This window comes from Marmota monax, unplaced genomic scaffold, assembly GCF_021218885.2.
Source record: "Marmota monax isolate L192 unplaced genomic scaffold, Marmota_monax_Labrador192_F-V1.1 WCK01_AAM20220418_F8-fsc00079, whole genome shotgun sequence".
Taxonomy (NCBI): domain Eukaryota; kingdom Metazoa; phylum Chordata; class Mammalia; order Rodentia; family Sciuridae; genus Marmota; species Marmota monax.
In genome coordinates this window covers 924,969-944,838 of record NW_026694099.1, presented here as the reverse complement: position 1 = coordinate 944,838, position 19,870 = coordinate 924,969, and the positions used below count along the sequence as shown (strand labels likewise).

General features: G+C 43.0%; 2 protein-coding genes across 8 annotated transcripts in view; one reads left to right on the top strand and one right to left on the bottom strand.

The window, feature by feature from the left end:
- The window catches only part of Slc7a7 (solute carrier family 7 member 7), a 62,925-nt gene extending 49,839 nt beyond the window's left edge, over positions 1 to 13,086 (top strand). For 5 of the 6 annotated variants that reach the window (XM_046465120.2, XM_046465117.2, XM_046465121.2 and 2 more), the window contains exons 3-10: positions 4,910 to 5,035; positions 5,928 to 6,072; positions 9,757 to 9,880; positions 10,120 to 10,223; positions 10,501 to 10,597; positions 11,418 to 11,567; positions 12,222 to 12,405; positions 12,621 to 13,086. In XM_046465120.2, the coding sequence (XP_046321076.1) occupies positions 4,910 to 5,035; positions 5,928 to 6,072; positions 9,757 to 9,880; positions 10,120 to 10,223; positions 10,501 to 10,597; positions 11,418 to 11,567; positions 12,222 to 12,405; positions 12,621 to 12,724 (1,034 nt within the window). In that variant the 3' untranslated portion in view covers positions 12,725 to 13,086. The remainder of the gene's footprint in view (positions 1 to 4,909; positions 5,036 to 5,927; positions 6,073 to 9,756; positions 9,881 to 10,119; positions 10,224 to 10,500; positions 10,598 to 11,417; positions 11,568 to 12,221; positions 12,406 to 12,620) is intronic. The other variant, XM_058585785.1, reaches the window with a different exon arrangement.
- A 464-nt stretch (positions 13,087 to 13,550) lies between these two features.
- Oxa1l (OXA1L mitochondrial inner membrane protein) lies at positions 13,551 to 18,061 on the bottom strand. 2 transcript variants are annotated; one of them, XM_046465123.2, is made up of 10 exons: positions 17,918 to 18,061; positions 17,311 to 17,472; positions 16,106 to 16,319; positions 15,378 to 15,521; positions 15,057 to 15,142; positions 14,722 to 14,886; positions 14,449 to 14,553; positions 14,191 to 14,353; positions 14,036 to 14,116; positions 13,551 to 13,954 (listed from the first exon to the last, which is right to left on the bottom strand). In XM_046465123.2, exons 1-10 carry the CDS (start codon positions 17,978 to 17,980, stop codon positions 13,809 to 13,811), a joined length of 1,329 nt encoding a protein of 442 aa, XP_046321079.1. In that variant the 5' UTR covers positions 17,981 to 18,061; the 3' UTR covers positions 13,551 to 13,808. The 2 variants fall into 2 exon arrangements, with proteins under 2 accessions (XP_046321079.1, XP_046321078.1); XM_046465122.1 differs by lacking the exon at positions 17,918 to 18,061 and adding an exon at positions 17,679 to 17,911.
- Between the last annotated feature and the right edge of the window lie 1,809 nt (positions 18,062 to 19,870).

The window sequence follows — 19,870 nt, the reverse complement described above, 5'->3', positions numbered from 1 at the left end:
ATTCTCCTGCCTCAGCCTCCCGAGCTGCTAGGATTACAGGCATGCACCACCACACCTGGCTTTGTTTCCATTTTTGGCTATTACAAGGGTGTTGCTATGATGTGCATAATATTATATTAATTGCACTGAATCATTTGATAGCATCATGAGATTGTTAGAGCAGAGACATGTATATACACATTTCAGAGAGCTTCTTGGAAAACTCATGATATTCTTTATGACAAGACATAAAAAGGTAGACTAGATAAAATTCTTGGTTCAAGGATGTGGAATGACAACACAGAGGAAGTTCTGTAGTGATAGACTTTAGGGCTCTGGTGATCCCAACCAATATTTTTACAATAATTTCTGTGAATACTCAGAAGATATGATAATTGAACTTACAGATTTCACAGAATTGAAGGGATCTGAAGCTGGGTGCAATGGTGTGCTCCTATAATCCAGCTACTCAGGAGGCTGAGGCAGGAGGATTGTGAATTGAGGCTTGCCTGGACTACTTAGAGAGACCCTGTCTCAAAATAAAGTTTAAAAAAGAGATAAAGGGCTAGGAGTGCAGTTCAATGGTAGAGCACTTCTGGGTTCAATGCCCAGTACCTTCCCCACCTGAAAAACCGAGGACTGGGGATGTGGCTCAGTGGGGAGTTCTTGACTAGCATGCACAAGGCCTGGGGTTCATTCCCCAATATTGCACAAAAAGTGGGGGGCAGTTTGAACTAATAATAATATAAAGGGGGAAAAACCTATTTGCAATTGGTGAGGATGATGCATAAAGACTCACAGAGGAGTTACTTAGTACTAAGTTACTAAGGATAAATATAAAGTTCTATATCTGGGATTTAAAAAATTGCTTTTGGGGCTGGAGTTGTGGCTCAGTGGTAGAGTGCGTGCCTAGCATGTGTGAGACACTGGGTTCGATTCTCAGCACCACACATAAGTAAATAAAAGTCCATCAACAACTAATAAAGTATTTTAAAAAATGTTTTACAATTTCAGAAAGGAAGTCGGAAAATAACTCATTAATGTGAGGTGGGGAAAAACAAGTAGTTAATGAATTCTGACGTGACACTGCAGTATGCAACAATGTCTGGAGTTCTCTGTATGGGGTCTTGAGTTTCCAGGAAGACCCTGACAGTGAAGTAAATGCAGAGGAGAGTCCTGGGATGGTTAGTGGTCTTGAAGCCATATTTGCCCCACAAGGTGTTGAAGATACTGGGTTTTTAGCCTAAAGAAGGGCAAGGTGCACAGGATATTAATCTTCAATGCTAAGAAGGGCCATCGTGTACAAGAGGGTTTAGCTTGATCCTGTGTAGCCCCAGAGAATTTGGCTTAGTGGGATGAAGAGCTATAGATTTCCTTAAAAATGGAATGAATATCTAATAAAGTATTGACATTTTATAGTTCCTGGGAATTTAAGGCAGAAAATGGGATAAAATAGCAGCCTAAGTTGTGTGTTTCATTGATATGTATTTAAAGTTAATGGTGCTGGGAGTATTGTGGGTTTAATGTCTTTTTCCAGGGACTATTTAGTTTGAGTATCTAAACTAAATCTAGGCATGGATCCAGGGTGGGTCTTCAAGCATTGTTCCTTTCTAGATCAACCTGTCTGATGATTTCTGGATTTAAGTCTAGAGCTCACACTGGGCCCTAGTGGAAGAACTAGATTCTGTGTAGGCTGGGTTTGATGATCCATTTAGAAGCACCTCTAGATGTTATAGGAGTGACATCTTTGCGTCTTTTTATTTCCCCTGGGGTTAAAGCAGGAATGGAGCTGTACCTGGGTTAAGGGTTTAAGGTCATTTTAGGCCATTCTTCTGTGGACTTGGCCAAGTGTTGGGTAAGGACTGAATTATGCCTAGAGGTAGAAGAGTAGGGCATCTGCATTCTAGAGGTTAGAGTGCAGTTGCCTCTGCATTAATCTAAACCCATGGTCCCCTCCCGTCTCTGATAGAAGCAGGAGGTTGGGTTCCACTTTAAGACCAGTATACTTAGCTGGGCTCTGGGGCCTCTGGTCAGCTGTATCCTGAGGCAGGGGACAAAGAGCCTAGTCAGCACTACTGTCTGCCATATGCATTTCCTGCTCCCAGGGCCAGGAGGAAGCAGGGCTCTGGGGAGGTGAGGATAGCTCTCTTCAGGCAGTTCCCTCTGTTCCTGGCTTCTTTTTTATTTGTTTCTGTGGTGCTGGGGATCCAACCCAGGGCCTTGAGCATGCTAGGCAAGTGCTCTGAGCCTATATCCTCAGCACCCATGGGTTTATTTCCATAGAACTCTTTCCCCCAGTCAAATGGATCCCTTGTGCTCAATGCATAGAGCAGATCAGGACAAGATGGTGGGTGCCTGGCTGAGAAATGAAACTCAGGAGTGGGGGAGGGGCACTACTGGAGTTAAGAGGATAAATGGATAAGTATAGAAATAAAGAAGCAGTAGAGGCTGGGGTTGTGGCTCAGTGGTAAAGTGCTTCCCTAGCATGTTTGAGGCCCTGGGTTCAATCCTCAGCACCACATAAGAATAAATAAATAAAATAAAAATGTTGTGTTCGACTACCATTAAAAAAAAAAAAGAAGAAGAAGCAATAGGGACCAAAATATAAGCAATTCATATATTTTCATTGCAGAAGTTTTTGTAGTAAAGGCTGGTGAATTTTTGGATGTCCCTACTTTTTCCTGCTTGTATCCCTGGACAGAGCTGAGAAGGGAACCTTTATGGTACACAGCTGCAGACTCAGACTGTGGTCTATAAACTAGTCTCTTATTATTATTATTATTCCAGTTGGGAGTTATGACCCTGGGTTACTCTGCAGGCTAACCAGGAATTTGTGTTAGAGTATCCTATTCCCCTGAGCTTATGGTAGCATTACTTGTGCTTGGTGTTTCTAATGGGAACCTTGTTTGTGTTGTGTTTATAAACAGAGCCTGAAGGAAATGGGTAGAGAGATTACAGGATGAGAAAAAGAGCACAAGGGCTGCTGAATGGATGGCAGTGGAAGTCTGGAGGGTAGTAAGGGGTGGATGACTGACTGAGGAGGATCAACAGATTAGGCAGTTTTGTGCAGGGCAAGATACAGGCACTTTGGTCATTTTTGTGGGATGCCTGTGGAGACTGTTCATTTGTGTCTTTAATTATTAACTCAGCACTGGGGTGGCCTGGAGTGATGGGTGCATTTTTGTCCAGCCCTGTGATAAGATTTGGTTCTTTATTATCTTGTTTATGAGGCAGAAAGGCAAGTGTTTGAATTATATAGGAATGCCCCTCTCAAGAAGAGTAGAAAACAGGGCAGTAAGTAAAATGAAGATGAAAGAGAGGGTGAGAGAAAGATGGATAGCTTTTCTGAGAGGTCAGTCTTTCCTGCTTCTCAGAATGAAGGAGCTTCTGGGCCAGAATGTATGAGGCCAGGATATAACAGAACAGAACTGGGGACACTGAGGACCATGAACTGCCAGGAGAACTCAGACAGGAAGTGGTTTCTGACTGTGGTGGCCTGAAGTAGATGAGTTCCATCACTGGGCCTCCCTCTCTGCACTGGCAGGGCAAGGCTGGCCTTACCCCTGGAGCCTTTGGGAGAGGGCTTTAAGATTAAATACTCCTATGGTGTTCCAGTCGCTGAGTTGTGAAGGGATTCATGGTGTCACCAAGGGGAAGGTATGTCTGCTTTCCTAAGAGGCTGGCAAGGGATCTAAGGGACATTGTGATAAGCCTTAGAGTTGTTCTAACTTTCTTCCCCACTACATCCTGAGGTTAGTGGCCAACTTCATAGCATATGTGGGCTTCCCTTCTTAACTTTTTTTTTTGGGGGGTGGGGGTGGGGAGTGGGGAGGTTAATAGATTTCTCTAAGATTATTGTTATTATTATTATTGGTGCTGTGGATTGAACCCACAGCCTTGTGCATGCTAAGCACACGTGCTGCCACTGAGACACAACCGCTGTATCTTCTCTGAGATTCTGATAAAAGCTATGGGCTCTTTTCCTATAAAAATGTATATACTCATACAAACATGACACTTTGCAAAATAATCTTAGGTCTTTGGAGACCAGTTCAGAAACTTGGCTCTTTAAGAATAATGCGTAAACTTTACCCAAGCTTATCTGGGTAAAGTAATTACCTCTACCTCAGGATAGACGGATTATGAGGAATGTTATAGCTCTTACTTTTGCATTGTCCATTAGGAAAAATGCTCTATCCCCATTCTATAGGAATCGCTCTTTGCTGCAAGAATATTTTCAGGCACAAAAACAAGCAGCTGATCTGGCAGGCAGTGGGCAGGAAGTCTGGCCTCCCTCCCAATCCTTGGCCACACATTCTGACCTGCTGGCCCAGACAATGAAGTCATAACAGGACTGAGCAAGGTTAACAGTAATACTAATGAGACAAAGTGCTGGGTCCTAAAGCCTATGTGTGTGTGTGTGGCAGGGTGGGTAGGAGGGAGAGACAGTGACTTCTCAGAGCCAACAGCCAGAACACACTAATCCTGTATAGCTACCAGTTGTCTCCCACTGCATCCAGTTTGGGTGTACTTTTTTTTTTTTTAACCTTATTTTATTTGTTGTTATTTTTATGTGGTGCTGGGGATCGAACCCAGTGCCTCACTCATGCTAGGCAAGTTGAGCCACAACCCCGGCCCCTGGGTATACTTTTGTATGAAGCAAATCTGAGATTACTTTGTTTCTGTCTCCTGTATAAGGTGCTGGGGTAGGGATCATGGTGGTGCTGTGTACACAGGTGCTCAGCAGATGTCTTTGAATGATAATAGTAAGGACATTCTGGGACCGAAGTTTCTTATGCAAAGCAAGTAAAAGCCTAAACACATATACTTTCTTTGTGAAACGGGCCTTCTTAGTAACTATTACTAGAAAAATTGCTTAGGAGTCTGGGTGTGAAGGGTTAGTCACCAATCAGTATTATTTTTCTTTCAGGTCTCTTAACCTTCGTTAACTGTGCCTATGTCAAGTGGGGAACCCTGGTACAAGATATTTTCACCTATGCTAAAGTATCAGCACTGATTGCGGTCATCATTGCAGGCATTGTTAAACTTGGCCAGGGTAAGAAATAATAGCAGTTAATATTTGTTAAGTATTTTCTATGAGACATACTCTTCTTAATATACACTTTGTATATTATCTCACTTAAATCTCCAATAACCTTGTTTGGTAGGCACTGTTATTATTCCCTTTTTATAGATGAAGAAATATGCTATAAGAATTTGCCCAAGTTCGTAGTGGTAAGTAGGAGAGCTAAAATATGTACCCAGGCAGCGAACTCCAAAGCCTGTTCTTTAAGTTCTATGCATGCTAGTTCTAGCACATATGGAACCACCATAGGACCTGCTGACATGTTTATTTTATAGGCATATGCCACCACGCCTAGATGAGGCTGATCTTGGCAAAAGGACTGACAGCCATACTCTGGGAGTTGGCTTTTGTGGTTTTTGAACCTAGTGCTGTTGATTTGATGATTCTGCCCTTGAAAGTGGGCAAAGTCAACAATGAACTTCTTATATCCACTTCTCTAGTTTCCAGGTAGAAACCCACCCTACAACTAGTCTGTTAACTTGGGCAGATGGAGCCCTGTCCTTCTATCTCATGTCAGCTGTGTCTGGTGTCAGAAAGGGGATAAGAATCAGGCAGACTATAGAGCAGAGAGAAACAGGACACCATTCCTGTTCTCTACCCCTTCTTCTACATTCTGGTTTCTTATCCTAGAAAGCCGAGCTCTTTTGTCAAGATCCCCATCCATGTCATTCTCTGCATTCCATCATCTTTATAGATGTCTGTCTTCTGTTCCTTGTCCTTCACTGATGCCGTTGCTGCCAAAGATGTTCTGAGTCACTTACCTGCTCTTACTGCCATATTTTTCCACTACTTTATTGGATCATCTTGACATTAGGGGAGTGGGCCACTAATACTTCTGTTTTCCATTGTTCTTGGATTCTAGGAGCCACGACTAACTTGGAGAATTCCTTTGAGGGTTCATCATTTGTAATGGGTGACATTGCCCTGGCACTGTACTCAGCTCTGTTCTCCTACTCAGGCTGGGATACCCTCAACTATGTCACTGAAGAGCTCAAGAATCCTGAGAGGTAGGTACCTCACCACCAACTTTCCACAACAGTGATACCCATTATTCATTGAGCTCTTACTATGCAAGACTGTATGTCATAACTGCCTCTGAGTGAATTCCATCAACCCTAATTTAATAGATGGGAGGTCAGAGGCCCCAGAATATAACTTGTCCATGATCCCACTAACAGAGCTAAGATATGAACTCAAGTATGCTTTTAAATTCTTTTTTTATTATTCAAAGAAGCTTCGTTTTTTAAATTTAGCTTTCTGACTCTGTGCTTGTGCCTTCAACACTTTCATGATTTTCTGTTCCTTAATAAGGAAAGCACACTTGATCCTGTCACAGACACATTTAGCACATATGGAACCACCATAGGCCCTGGTGACATGATTTTTTTCTCTGTCCTTTTTTTTTTTTTTTGTGGGGGGAGCACTGGGGATTGTACTCAGAGGCACTCAACCACTTGGTCACATCCCTAGCCCTGTTTTCTATTTTATTTAGAGACAGGATCTCACTGAGTTGCTTAGTGCCTGGCCATTGCTTGGGGCTGTCTTTGGATTCACAATCCTCCTGTCTCAGCCTCCCAAGCTGCTGGGATTACAGGTATATGCCACCATGCTCGGTTTGACACGTTATTTTTTTTGTTTTGTTTTAGACATCTCATAAGAACTTTAGGTCTTGCTGGGTGCGGTGGCACGACACCTGTTATCCTAGAGGCTCAGGAGACTGATGCAGAAGGATTGCTAGTTCAAAGCTAGCCTCAGGAATTTAGCAAGGCCCAAAGCAACTCAGTGAGATCCTATCTCTAAATAAAATACAAAAAATGGGCTGCAGATGTAGCTCAGTGGTTAAGCGCCCCTGAGTTCAATCCCTGGTACCAAAAAGAAAAAAAAAAAAAAAAAGAACTTTAGGTCTCACAGCAGAAACCCCTTGAAGTATGCCTGGGAACATAGCACATGCAGATTTTGGTGCTTTCCCAACCATCTCTGTGTAAATTATTCTATTGCCAGGGGTTCAGGATAGCCTAGTTTTATAAGAAGCTGTATTGTAGGAAAGCCTACGATAGAATGTCAAACTCTGGACCATTTTGAGTGCCTCCAAATGCTGTCCCCGGAAGAACTCTAAATTCTTTTTTAAAGGGCTTTTTTACATTTTTCATTTATTCCTCTATTAATTAAAGCAGATCATACTATGTGCTTGTATATGCTTTTATTTTATTATTAATTTTTAGTGCCAGCGATTGAACTCAAGGGCACTTAACCACTGAGCCAGCACTGCCCTATGCCTTTTTAAAAAATTGAGACAGGGTCTCCCTAAGTTGCTTAGGGCCTCACTAAGTTGCTGAGTCTGAGTTTGAACCTGCGATTCTCTTGCCTCACCTACCCAAACCACTGGGATTACTTATGTACATTTTTTGGGGTGTGGGGGTGGGGACGGGGATTAAATTCAGGGGCAATTAACCACTGGGCCACATTCCCAGCCCTATTTTGTATTTTATTTAGAGACAGGGTTTCACTGAGTTGCTTAGTGCCTCACTTTTGCTGAGGCTGTCTTTGAACTTGCAATCCCCCTGCCTCAGTCTACCGATATGATGGGATTATAGATATGCACCACCACACCTGGCTTGTGTACGCTTTTAAAATAGATTTTTCTTACCAGGTATGGAGTGGTGCATGCCTATAGTCTTAGCTACTCAAGAGACTGAGGCTGAAGGTTTGCTTGAGCCTAGGAGTTTGTGACCAGCCTGGGAAGCATAGCAAGACCATCTCAAAAAGGATAAATTTTTTCCCTTGATAAATCTTTTATCCATTTTTATCCCTACATAGATAACTTTAGGCCATAGATGTCCAGAAATCTTCCTTTGCTTCCTTTCTGGGTCATTCCTTGTTTCCCTAATTCATGCTAACAGTGAGGTATTGTTTCAGTCTTTTAACTATATCACTTGCCAACATTACTCTAAATAGCTTTGTAGTTGAGCAAAGTGGAAAGAGCACTGGACAGGGAGTCAGTGGGTCTGGAGTTTGTCTTATCACTGATTGGTTAGATGACCCTGAGAGAGTCATCTAACCAATGACTGTGCCTTTTCTTTGAATGCTTCTTTATCTGTAATTAAGAGGGTTAAATTATAGGATCTATGGGATCTTATAGGATCTTTCTTGGCTCTAAAACATTATGATTCTGAGAAGTAAGATTTGACAGGGAGTGGATTTCTGTAAATTTTCAAAAGAATAAAAGTTCTCATACCAATAAACTCCTTTTGGCTTTGAGAAACAGAGCCATCTTGGTATACATCTGGAGTTGCAACTTTGGGAATAGAGTTATTAGAAGCAGGATTGAGGCCTAGTTGGTGCTTCCACCTACTGGACAGAAGTTGAGTGACTTTAAGAGTTTTTGCCCTTGTCTCTTTTTGGTAGTCTAGCTGTCAAGGATGTTTATAAAGATCGTGGCTTCTTTGGCTAGAGGAATCTTGACAGGTCTTTGTGCTTCTCTTGGGGAGGATGGCACCTGACATTCTCAAACTGATGAAGGTGTGTGTCAGCTTTTTGTTGCTGTGATCAAAATACCTAATAGAAGCAGTTTAGAGGAGGAAAAATGTATTTTGGGCTCAGTTTCAGAGGTTCAGTCCATGGTTGGCCAACTCCTTTGCTGTGGGCCTGAGGTGAACCAGAATTTCATGGTAGAAGAAAGCTGCTCAATTGGGAAGCAGTGTGTGTGTGTGTGTGTGTGTGTGTGTGTGTAAGAGGAGTCAAGGACAAGATATAGTCCCCAGAGGTACACCCCCAGAGACCTACTTTCTCCAGCCATGCCTTACTGATCTATAATTACCACCTAGTAGTCCATTCACATAATTAATGCATCAAATGGATTAATCCACTGATGAGGTTATAGCTCTCCTAATCCAGTCTTTTCACCTCTGAACACTAACACATGAGTCCTTGGGGGATATTTTTAGATCAAAAATCATTTATTTCCCAGGTTGCTTGCTCAGATATACATTCTGTTTTTCCTACTGAAGGCCTATCTTAATCTTTGGAGATGTTAGATTTCACAATTTGCCTCCATTTCTTCTTATATTTTTCTTAATTTAAACTTTCCTGTGGTGATAATCTTAGAGAAGGGATACTGACACCAACATCTTTGGAAGCAAAAATAAAATCACTACCCTCTTCCTGTGCTGCTGTCATGCTGTGACTTAGTTCTTTGTCAATTCCTTTCCCTGATTTTTTTTTTTTTTTTTTTGCACAGCTGTTTCTCCTGGTATGATGTTCCTTTCCCCTAACCCCCTTCCTTCCTTACTCCCTCCCTCTCTCCCTCCCTCCCTTCCAGTACTGTAGATTGAACCCGAGCCTCATATATGTGAGGCAAGTGCTCTATCATGGAGCTACCTCCTCGCCTCTTTTTAAACATTTTCTTCTTTTGAGATAAGAAGTTGTCCAGGCTGACCTCAAACTTGTGGTCCTCCTGCCTCAGTCTCCTGAGTAGACAGAATTACAGGTGTGTACTACTACACACAGCTTATTTGTTCTTACAAGTTTACAGCTTTAACCAGTACTGTAGGCAACCTCAAATGCTGAGGCACTGGGGAAATGTAGCAGAAGTCTCCATCTTTGGAAAGATGAGTATGGCAGTAAAGTCTAGGATTAAGAGATAAGGATGAACCTGTGGGACTGATGTATACTTTATTTTTGTTTAACTATAGGAATCTGCCCCTCTCCATTGGCATTTCCATGCCTCTTGTCACCATCATCTACATCTTGACCAATGTGGCCTATTACACGGTGCTAGATATGAGAGACATCTTGGCCAGTGATGCTGTTGCCGTGGTAAAGATTTTTACTAGCAGAAGGTTGAGGGTTTGTTGTGGGTTTTGGGGTATATCCCAGCTCTTCACAGTCCTGGAAAGGAGAGAGCTTTGAAAGGAGTACATTGGGATTCTGGGCTTGTAAGAAGAAACTGTTACCCTTAATGTGGAAGAAGGGTTGGATCCCTGGGAGCATGCCTATTGATGCCTTTCATTCCTTTTACGTCCTACTAATGACTATTTTCCATGTCTTTCCCTTAGACTTTTGCAGACCAGATTTTTGGAATATTTAACTGGACAATCCCACTGGCAGTTGCCTTATCCTGTTTTGGTGGCCTCAATGCCTCCATTGTGGCCGCTTCTCGGTAAGAGTGGCATCTTTTGCTACGAGGGTTCGTATTATGAAGAGCTAGGTCAGGAGACTGTACAACTTACAGGACTTGGACTTTAACCTCCTGCATTCCTCAACCTTTCTTCTTCCCATCAGCAGCCTTAACTTCTTATTAATCTCAACAATGAACTCTATTCTGTATTATTTGAGCCTTTTAAAGGGATAGCAGAGAGGAAGGGCAGTGGCAGGTGAACCAGGTTGTTTCCCCATGCCCCACAGTTTTTTCACACTCTTCTAACTTACCTAAATAGGCTTTTCTTTGTGGGCTCCAGAGAAGGCCATCTCCCTGATGCCATCTGCATGATTCATGTTGAGCGGTTCACGCCAGTGCCTTCTCTGCTTTTCAACGTAAGTGATCCAAGAAGACTGAAAGCCAGATTGTGCAGGAAGTTTTAGTAGTAGTAGATATGAGTGTTGTAGCTTCCTGAAAGTCTTAAAGGGGACTCTGATAGAAAAAGTATTGATGGAATGATGGACTACCATCATGGGCGAGGCTGTACCAACTGCTGCAGTGATTCCTGAGAATCTTACTCCTCTTAGCAATGGTAACCACCTCCAGTCTTAGATAAGGCATAAAGTACAAGGAATACATTTTAATGATTAACTGCCATGACAGGTAGTGTTTAAGAAATGGTCCCTGGATAGAGGGTGACTGAAAAGACTACTTGGAGGAAGTGTTTTTAAAATAGATTTTGAAGGTTAGCATTGCAAATAGTAGAGATAGGTTTTGTAAGAGAAATAGCATCAGAAAGTCCTGCAGTAAATCAGTATGGAGTTGAGTAGTAGAAGAGCTGGAAATGAAGGCTGGTCATTATGGAGAGGGCCTTATGAAATGATTGAGGGATTGTTTTGTGTTTTATTTATGTATTTATTTAAAAAAATTTTTTTAGATGTCAGTGGACCTTTATTTAATTTATACACGGTGCTGAGAATCGAACCTAGTGCCTCACACACGCTAGGTGAGCACTCTGCCACTGAGCCACCACCCCAGCCCGTTTAAAGAGGGTTAACTTGGCAGAAGTTTGAAGAAACAACTGAAAATCCAGTTGAGGCTATTAACTTCTGATGGAAAAGGAGTGAAGGACAAAACTTGAGTCTTAAAGGGGTAAGAAGAGAGCCAACAGGGGTGAAAAAGCACTTTGGAGCTAATTTGGGCTTGTACTTATAGGGTATCATGGCACTGATCTACTTGTGTGTAGAGGACATCTTCCAGCTCATTAACTACTACAGCTTCAGCTACTGGTTCTTTGTGGGACTTTCTATTGTGGGTCAGCTCTATCTACGCTGGAAGGAGCCTGATCGACCTCGTCCCCTCAAGGTAACTTATCTCCAACCCACCTCTGCTCTATCTGAAGCATTTTTCTTTCCTTCTTTGGGGATTGAACCCAGAGGCACTTTATCATCTCTGGTCCTTTTTGTATTTTGAGACACGATCTTGCTAAATCTCCCAGGCTGGCCTCCCCAACTTGTGATCCACCTGCTGCAGGCTTCCAAGTTGTGTGCACCACCATGCCCAGATTTTTTTTTTTTTTTAAACTGGGGATTAAACTGGATGCTTATCCACTGAGCCACATCCCCAGTCTGTTTAATTTTTTTTTTTTTTTTTTTTTGATTTACGGTCTTGCTAAGTTGCTGAGGCTGGCCTCAAACTCGTTATCTCCTGCTGCAGCCTCTCAAGTGGCTGGAATTATAGGAATGTGCCACCACACCCAGCAAAGAGAATTCTTACAGGACAGTTCACTTAGAAACCTCTGCCTGGGACTTGATGGTAGTTTGTGTTGACATGATGGAAAGAAGGCTTACTGCTCTGTGTAGTGCTGGAGACTTGAACTCAGGGCCTTGGGCATGCTGGGCAAGTGTTCCACTACTGAGCTTTATCCCTAACCCTTCAGTGCTTTGGTCTTTTGGGAAGTGGGGTTATACTGGTTGTCAAGAATCTTGAGCTAACTCCTAGTTTCTTCTGTGCCCCTAGCTCAGCATTTTCTTCCCCATTGTCTTCTGCCTCTGTACCGTCTTCCTGGTGGCTGTTCCACTTTACAGTGATACAATCAACTCCCTCATCGGCATTGGCATTGCCCTCTCAGGCTTGCCCTTTTACTTTCTTATTATCAGAGTGCCAGAAGACAAACGACCTCTTTGCCTCCGAAGAACTTTGGGTAAGCCTTGGGTCCTTAGGTCACTCAGCTCCTGATAGCCAGGTTTCGGCCTCTTTTGCAAATCTAGACTCCCAAGTCATCTTTGCCATAGCCCCCTGTTATTAGCCATATGCCTTAACTGAATTACCCTCTTTGGGCCTAGTCCCATTCAGTGCTACTTGAACTTCACCCAATTGACCTCTTCCCACTTTTAACTCAAATTTGTTTCTTTGTAGCATCTGCCACATGGTACCTCCAGGTCCTGTGTATGTCAGTTGCTGCAGAAATGGATTTGGAAGATGCAGAAATACCCAAGCAACAAGATCCTAAATCTAACTAAATACTACCTGGAATCCTGAGATGTGAAAAGCAGGGGCTGAAGCCAAGGGAGCTGAGAAGTACAGCTCACTTCTTTGGAGGCGACATTCAGGAGTCTGGTCTAGGCAGCTTCAACCTTTGAACTTGCATTTTAGAGATGACAAAATAATTTATTTGTTTTGCTACGTATTGTTCCAGACTTTGTAAATGGATGGTAAAGCAGACTGTAGTGTGGCACTGTTGTTCCAGTAGCACCTCTGGGTGTGACTACCTACTTCTCTTTTCCTTTAAAAGGGCCAACAATGCTCCAACCTTGTCTCCCTTTAGAGAGATATGAAACGGTCACAGGTGCTGAACAATAATAAAAGGGTTATGTTCCTAAAAGTTTGAATGGCTTCATTTTATACAATGTCTTTGAGACAGCTCCCATTAGCCTAAGTTACTCTGTCTAGAGTATAGACAGACCCAAAACAATTTCTTTCCTTTCAAGCCAGCTATTGGAAGCTGATAAAAACAACCTCTACACAAACAAGAGAACTGTTGTAGCAAGATGTTAAGTTTTTGCATAAAAACATCACCTTTCATTCTTAATTTTCACTAAAAATCTAGTAATCTATTTCTTGATGGAAATGGCAATTGTATAGGTTATCAAGGAATGTGGTTATAATTCTCAGATACAATCTTATCGGTCATTTCTCTATGACCACAATGCAAATGTGGCTGGAACACACACACAGGGTAGAAGTGTAAGGTCTTACTGCCAGGTAAAAACGGTCAGATACTTCCCAAGAGCGTGGGCTATCAAAAGCAATCTTGACCCAACCTATTCATTTCTCTGAAGTACACAATCCATTTCTCTGTTTAATAAAATATCAGGAAGCAGCATGTAGTACAGAGGTTTCCTAATCCTGTGGAAAGGAAGATTGCTTGGCTCCCCTGTACTTTTATATGCAGGAATAAGAGTTTGTAGTGGAATCAGTTTTTAAAATGAACATATCCACATCCTACAGTTCCTAGGCCTGATACAAGGACAAAGCATCAAGTCTGTCTTTAGGATGGTTCTTTGAGGAGACAGAGTTCCTGACAGAATGAGCAGGGAACACAAGTCAGCCAAGTGTGTCACGCCAGGGCTGCTTTGACTTTGGTTTGCTGCTGCTGCTGCTGCTGCTGCTGCTGCTGCTGGGGGTTTTGGGAGGGTGATTCTTTTCATGCTGTAGTAGAGGGTTGTGGGTAAAGGTCTGCCGTAAGGGACCTGGAGGAAGAGAAATAAATCTCAATGAGCAGAGAAAAATAAGAAATGAAAGGCAGAATTTAGCCTGAAAGGATTATTTACCCCTGGCTGCTAGCTCCAAGTGGTTCTGCATGCGTCGTTCACGCTCACGGAGCTGATGTGCAATTTCAGCATTCTTCCAGCCTGGGTAAGGAGGACCTCAACTGTTAGTCCCATACTCATTTTTTTAGACCACTTTCCCCTCTTCATGTCCTTACCTTGTTTGAAGCTCTTTATGAAGCCTTCCCGGGGAGGTAATTTGTCAGGGTCATGCACAATACGCTGGGGTATTTTAAGTACAGTGCGTACAGCTGGAATCCGGAGGCAGGCTACTTGGCCCAGGGAAAACATATTGGAGGAGAGCCAGTACATGAATACTGCCTAGGTGAGAATAAAGGGAAGGTCCTCAGAGACTGCATTCCTGGTGGCTGGACTAGATGGGAGGACTTGGAGTCATTTCCTAAGCCATTACCTACCGAGGGGAAGTGGATGGTTATGGGCAAGACTGCCAGGGGCATCACTCTGATAACATTTCTCATCCACTGAAGGTCAGAACTTTGCACACCTGTGTCAGCACCTAGCTGCCAAAAACAAAACAAGAGAGCAGAGAAAAGGAGTATTGAACATATGTCAGTTTTAGTAATCTGGTCTTACCCACTGACTCTATTTCTCCAGGGAAATTTCCAGCCACTTTACTCCCTACTCCCAATTTATGTTGCAGGCCTGGTACTTGGCTAACTTGGGCTTACCTCCAGGACACCCCACATTGTAGCAGTGACTACTATCGGTAACATGTAGATGGGATCAGATACAGTGAGATCCTGGAACCACCAGAGGCCACCTGTCTGCATACTGGGCACAGGAAGGTTGGCCATCTCTCTCAAGGCAATGAAGAAGGAGATGAAGACTGGTGCCTATTACACAGGATAAGCAGTGTCAGCAAACTTTAAAAGAGGGGACATTTTCAGTACCCCATCACTGAAAGCCATGTATATCACCACCAACTGCTTTTGTGGAGGTCTGGGGCATGGAAAATACAGAGAAGGCCATTTGATGAAATAAGGAGGGAAATGTTTTTGCTCACCTGAGTCAGAGGCAGAATGAGGGGTTTAAAGAATTTAATATCGTGCTTTTTCTGGTAAAGTGTCATCTCCGAGGAGGCCCTGTAAACTGGGAGGTGAGGCACAATTAATGGTTGGGCTAACAGTTATGTCAGTGAGGGTGAATACCTGGCCCATGAAATTTCTAATTAACCTTGGACAGTCCCTGAAAGTGTTAGGCCTGAGAAACAGCTAAATCTTTAGAATTTGCCCAGTTGTTGCAATTCCTGGTTTAGGTTGTCTCTTTCCCCTAGGAGAATGTCTGCAAATGTGGTCCTCTCACATTTATACTGTAACTGACTCACACTCAGCATTGTCTCCTGCCAACTTGGCCTCTCTGATTCTAGTGGAAAACTTCTGGATCTCTGGCAAGTGGTTGTGAATTTTGGCTGCCTCTCGCTGGCCCTTCACGATGAGAGGAAAAACGAGGCAGCGGGCAAGGACTGTACCTGGAAAACACAAACTAGAATTAAAACGAAGTTAAAGCATTTCTATAGTTAGGTTAAAGATTTTTTAAGTCCTCAATGATAAAAGTCTCTCTTATTTCAGCCTTTTCTATACTGTGACTCATGCCCAAGGGGTCCAGAACTCAGAAGTAAGTTGAAGACACAGGAGAGAGGAGATAATTTAAGGAGCAAGGTTAGAAAGAAACAGAATTCAAAGCATAATTTAAACCTTAACAAGAGGAATGTGGTTACCTTCCTAATTTGGGGGTTTCAGTACATGATCAGACTATTCTCTTAAACCAGGGTAGCTTCATCACTGTTAATAAGGCCCTCTTACTTCAACTCCCTGCTCATGTTCAAATATCTATACTTCTTTAATCTTAGATTATCAAGCCACTTTATAATGCTCTTCAGGAAATAAAAATAGAGTGCATCTAAGCTTCATGAACCTGTACCATTCACTTGAATTATCTGTTTGACTCTCATATTCCTGCACCTATTTCCTTAATCCTCTCACAGAAATGCCATCTTTAAGGTTCTATCCCTAGGTCCCCATTCTACCCGTGTCCAGGATATATTTCTCTTACATGCTGCAATGGCCCCCCACCAAGGAAGGCCCAGGTTAACATGCATAAATTCCAGGAGGTTCTGGATCAATCCCACTGGGGTGTATGACCCTAGTCCCAGTTCAGCGAAGCTCTGTTCTGCAACAGCTTGGATTGTATCTGTAGTTCCTCCAGAAGCCACCTCAGGTACTGCTGTGGGTGAAGGAGTTGCAGGAACAACAGGAGGTACTTGGACCTATGTGAAAGGAAGCCATGTGTGTATTCATTAAATAGGACTCACAGAAAGTGAGGTCCTCTATGATAATCAATACTGGATTCTGTTTTCTCGACTCCTTTTCTTGTTCTCCCAGGTTGGCTTACAATGTCCACAGAATTCATGCTTTAAAAGGACATATTTTTTACTACTAGGCAGGAAGATAAATTATTTAAAGTAAGAATTCATGACTTCTTTTCATCCTGGGAAGTCACTTCTCAAAATCACTGTTTCCTGAACTTCAATCATCTATCACTATTACAATTTCCCCCATATGTTGAAATAAACTATCACACAATTTATCTTTAAAATCAAATCAGTTTTTTTTTTTTTTAACTGAACTGTTTTTCTTTTCAGGGCTGGGGACTGAACCCAGGGTCTCCTGCATGCAGGAAAGTGATCTACCACTAAGCTACACCCCCTGCCTTCAATTCACTTTTTATGACCAAAAACCCCACTTGGTCGCCTCTTAGAAACAGCATCGGGGCTGAGGATGTGGCTCAAGCGGTAGTGCGCTTGCCTGGCATGCATGCGGCCTGGGTTCAATCCTCAGCACCACATACAAATAAAGATATTGTGTCCGCCGAAAACTAAAAAAATAAACATTATTCTCTCTCTCTCTCTCTCTAAAAAAAAAAAATAATAAGAAAGAAAGAAAAAAGAAACAGCATCCATGAAATCATGTATTTATTAGCAAATTATAGTTTTCCTAATACACAAACCTGGAGTCATGTTTCATAATACCATCATTAGCTTAGCATGACTCTGGCAAAGAGTACCTTGAATATAACATAAATCTCTCACTGATGTATTTCAATCATTTCCCCATTGAGTTGAAAATCCATTCCAAGCAGATGCTAATATTTTGGGAAGCTGGGTGAAACGTGGGAAAGAACCCTGCTACATATTCCTCTTGCCCCTCAAACAAAACAAAACAAAACTATCCAAGAAGTAGGAACCAAAGGCTCGTTACCTGGGCTTCTGCCAATGAAATGCCAGAGGTACTGAGGCAGCGGTGGCTGGAGGTTGTGAGGAGGACATAATGCGGCTGCCTGCAGCCCGGGTGGCTTGGGACCTGGAGCCCCTCTCTCAGCGGTTTCCGCGGCCACTGCGAGGACCCTACGATACTGTGGAACTAATCAGATGAAAGAATAATGGAATATCTATGCTGGAAGCAGAAGGCCCAGCGTGAGGCCACAGGGTATTCACTAGGATCACCCCTCAGGAAGCAGACAGCTTGCCATCCAGGCGAGCACATTGCTGCTCTGCTCTTGCAGACTGCCGGCCTGAAGGCATGCAACTGGGGCATATGGGGTGGAGCTCAAGCCGGAGTTTCCTGACCTCAGTTACAGCAGACCCACTCCGGGGTTCAGGCCCGAGGCTGCGGAGAACTTGACCCGGGGTAAGGTAGTCCCTGGAAACCGACAACATAACGGGGCCACCGAGCCCTCCGAGACCGAGACGTAACCCGAGGTCATGACACTCAGATCCTGGTAACCAGGTCAGCGGCTGCTCCTGTCCCCGGCGTAGGGTGCGGGGGCAGGGCAGCATCCTGGCTCTCAGTTTGGGTACAACTTTACCTGACGCTGGGGCCGTAGCAGGCGCACAAGCTCCCGGCGTCCGCACATCAAGCCCATCGCCATTTTGCCCGGAAGAGGACTTGCTTTCGCGCGTGCGCACTCAGAACGCAAGCCCGCAGGAGGAGGCCCTTTTGGAAATGGGCGTGGGACCAGAGTTGTCACCACGGATCAGGTAGTAAAAAAGAGTGGAGCTTGGTGGCCATATTTAATGTGGGCAAAAGCTGCAAAGGGTCACGTTTAGTAAGGTCGCGCGGAAGGTGTCCTCCAGAGGCTTGAAGGGGGTTGAAGAGCCGTCGTTTGTGGCCATTGTTAATGACCGTTTAAACCTGGGGAGTTTTTAAAGCCGTGATTGACTTCTGATTTGTTGGGTTAAAAATAGCCTTTGGTCTGGGCGTGATGGTGCACGCCCTGAAGTCCAGTAATTGAGACTGAGGCTAGAGTATCTCAAGTTCAAGGCCAGCCTCAGCAACTTACGAGATCCTGAGTAACTTTTGCCGAGTAACTTTTATTTTAAGGTTTCAAAATAAAAACTAAAAACGGCTGGGGATGTAGCTCAGTGGTACAGCACCCCTGGGTTCGATCTCCAGTATCAAATAAATAAATAAACAAGTAGCTTTTGGATATCTTGGCTGTGCTTGGCATAGGTTTTTCCCACCTAATGATGTTCAATTTTTATATACTAGATAATATTGTAATCGCAGATCCAATGACATTTGAGGGTAGTCTGGAGTTTGACAGAAATGGAGGGAAGGCAGCTTCTAGGAAATATTTTACTCCCACTTAAAAAAAGCAAAAGCTCTGGACTGGAGTGTGGCTCAATGGTAGGGTGCTTACCTGGCACGTCGGAGTCCCTGGGTTCAATCCTCAACACCACATGTAAGTAAGTAAAAGATCAATTGACAACTAAAAAGACATTAAAAAAAAAAAAAAAAAAGACAAAGCTCCACCGTTTCTTTTTCCCTCAAGTGGGATTATGTGAAGATTGCGACTATGATGGTACAAAACGAAAGGTGAAAAGCTGACATACTGCACATAGTTGAATAGAAAAAAAACACCTGCATACTTGGTGTTCTTGAGCTCTTAAACCACACTTGTAACCACTTATTTCCGTATTTCTAGACTTTGTTCTGTAAGATAAAGATCTTTATTGTCTAGACTCTTAGTCTGTTGTGTAGGTATTCTATTGTGTGTGTGTGTGTGTGTGTGTGTGTTTTACTGGGGGGATTTAGTCCAGGGTCACTCTACCACATTCTGTCACCACCCACACTTTTTTTTTTTTAAATTTTGAGACAGGGTCATACTAAATTGCTCAGGCTGGCCTTGAATTTGTGATCCTCTGCCTCAGCCTCTCGAGTCACTGGGATTACAGACTCTGTCACCTTGTCCAGCTGGTAATCTATTTCTTGAAGCTGAAAACATTCCTAAAGATATGTAAAGTGAAGTTATCCTCCTTGGAGGAAAAAAATTACTGCACAGAAAGGTGTGAGTTGATTGATTTCAGTCACTATTAGTTCGGGATGGTTATGAATGCATCTGATAGAAATGGTAAAAATAGGAGGCAAAGAAGTAGAATATGATTAGTAATAATTAGGTATAACATGTTGAATGGGATTAAACAAGGTTTTCAAATATTAATTTAAAACTCAGTGTGGTTTGAAGTGATGACGACTGTTCAGTTTTGCATTGGGGAAAACTATCATGTTTTACTTACTTTGGTGACCCCAAACTAACCCTTCTCCCAGTATTTTCTCTGTTAGTAGTTCCCTCATCTTGAATCTTGTTGATGTGACTAGGGTGCATTGGAAATGTTGCTATGCCAGTTCAGGGCATCTGCCTTAAGAAGATCTGGTAGTTTCTGCTTTTGCTTTCATGGGGAAACCAGCACTTATGTTAGAAGTTTTATTTCCCACTCTAACATGTTCTGAAAAGCCCAATCTAATCACATGGAAGAGC

What these genes read in the sequence shown, in the direction of transcription:
- Oxa1l (XM_046465122.1), bottom strand. Translation starts at nt 17,888, where the DNA reads ATGCTGCCCTGCCCCCGCACCCTACGCCGGGGACAGGAGCAGCCGCTG. An exon ending in TCATTCTGCCTCTGACTCAG is followed by an intron (nt 14,887 to 15,056) that starts GTGAGCAAAAAC and finishes CCTGTGTAATAG; the next exon opens with GCACCAGTCTTCATCTCCTT. An exon ending in CTTGGAGCTAGCAGCCAGGG is followed by an intron (nt 13,955 to 14,035) that starts GTAAATAATCCT and finishes CTCTTCCTCCAG; the next exon opens with GTCCCTTACGGCAGACCTTT.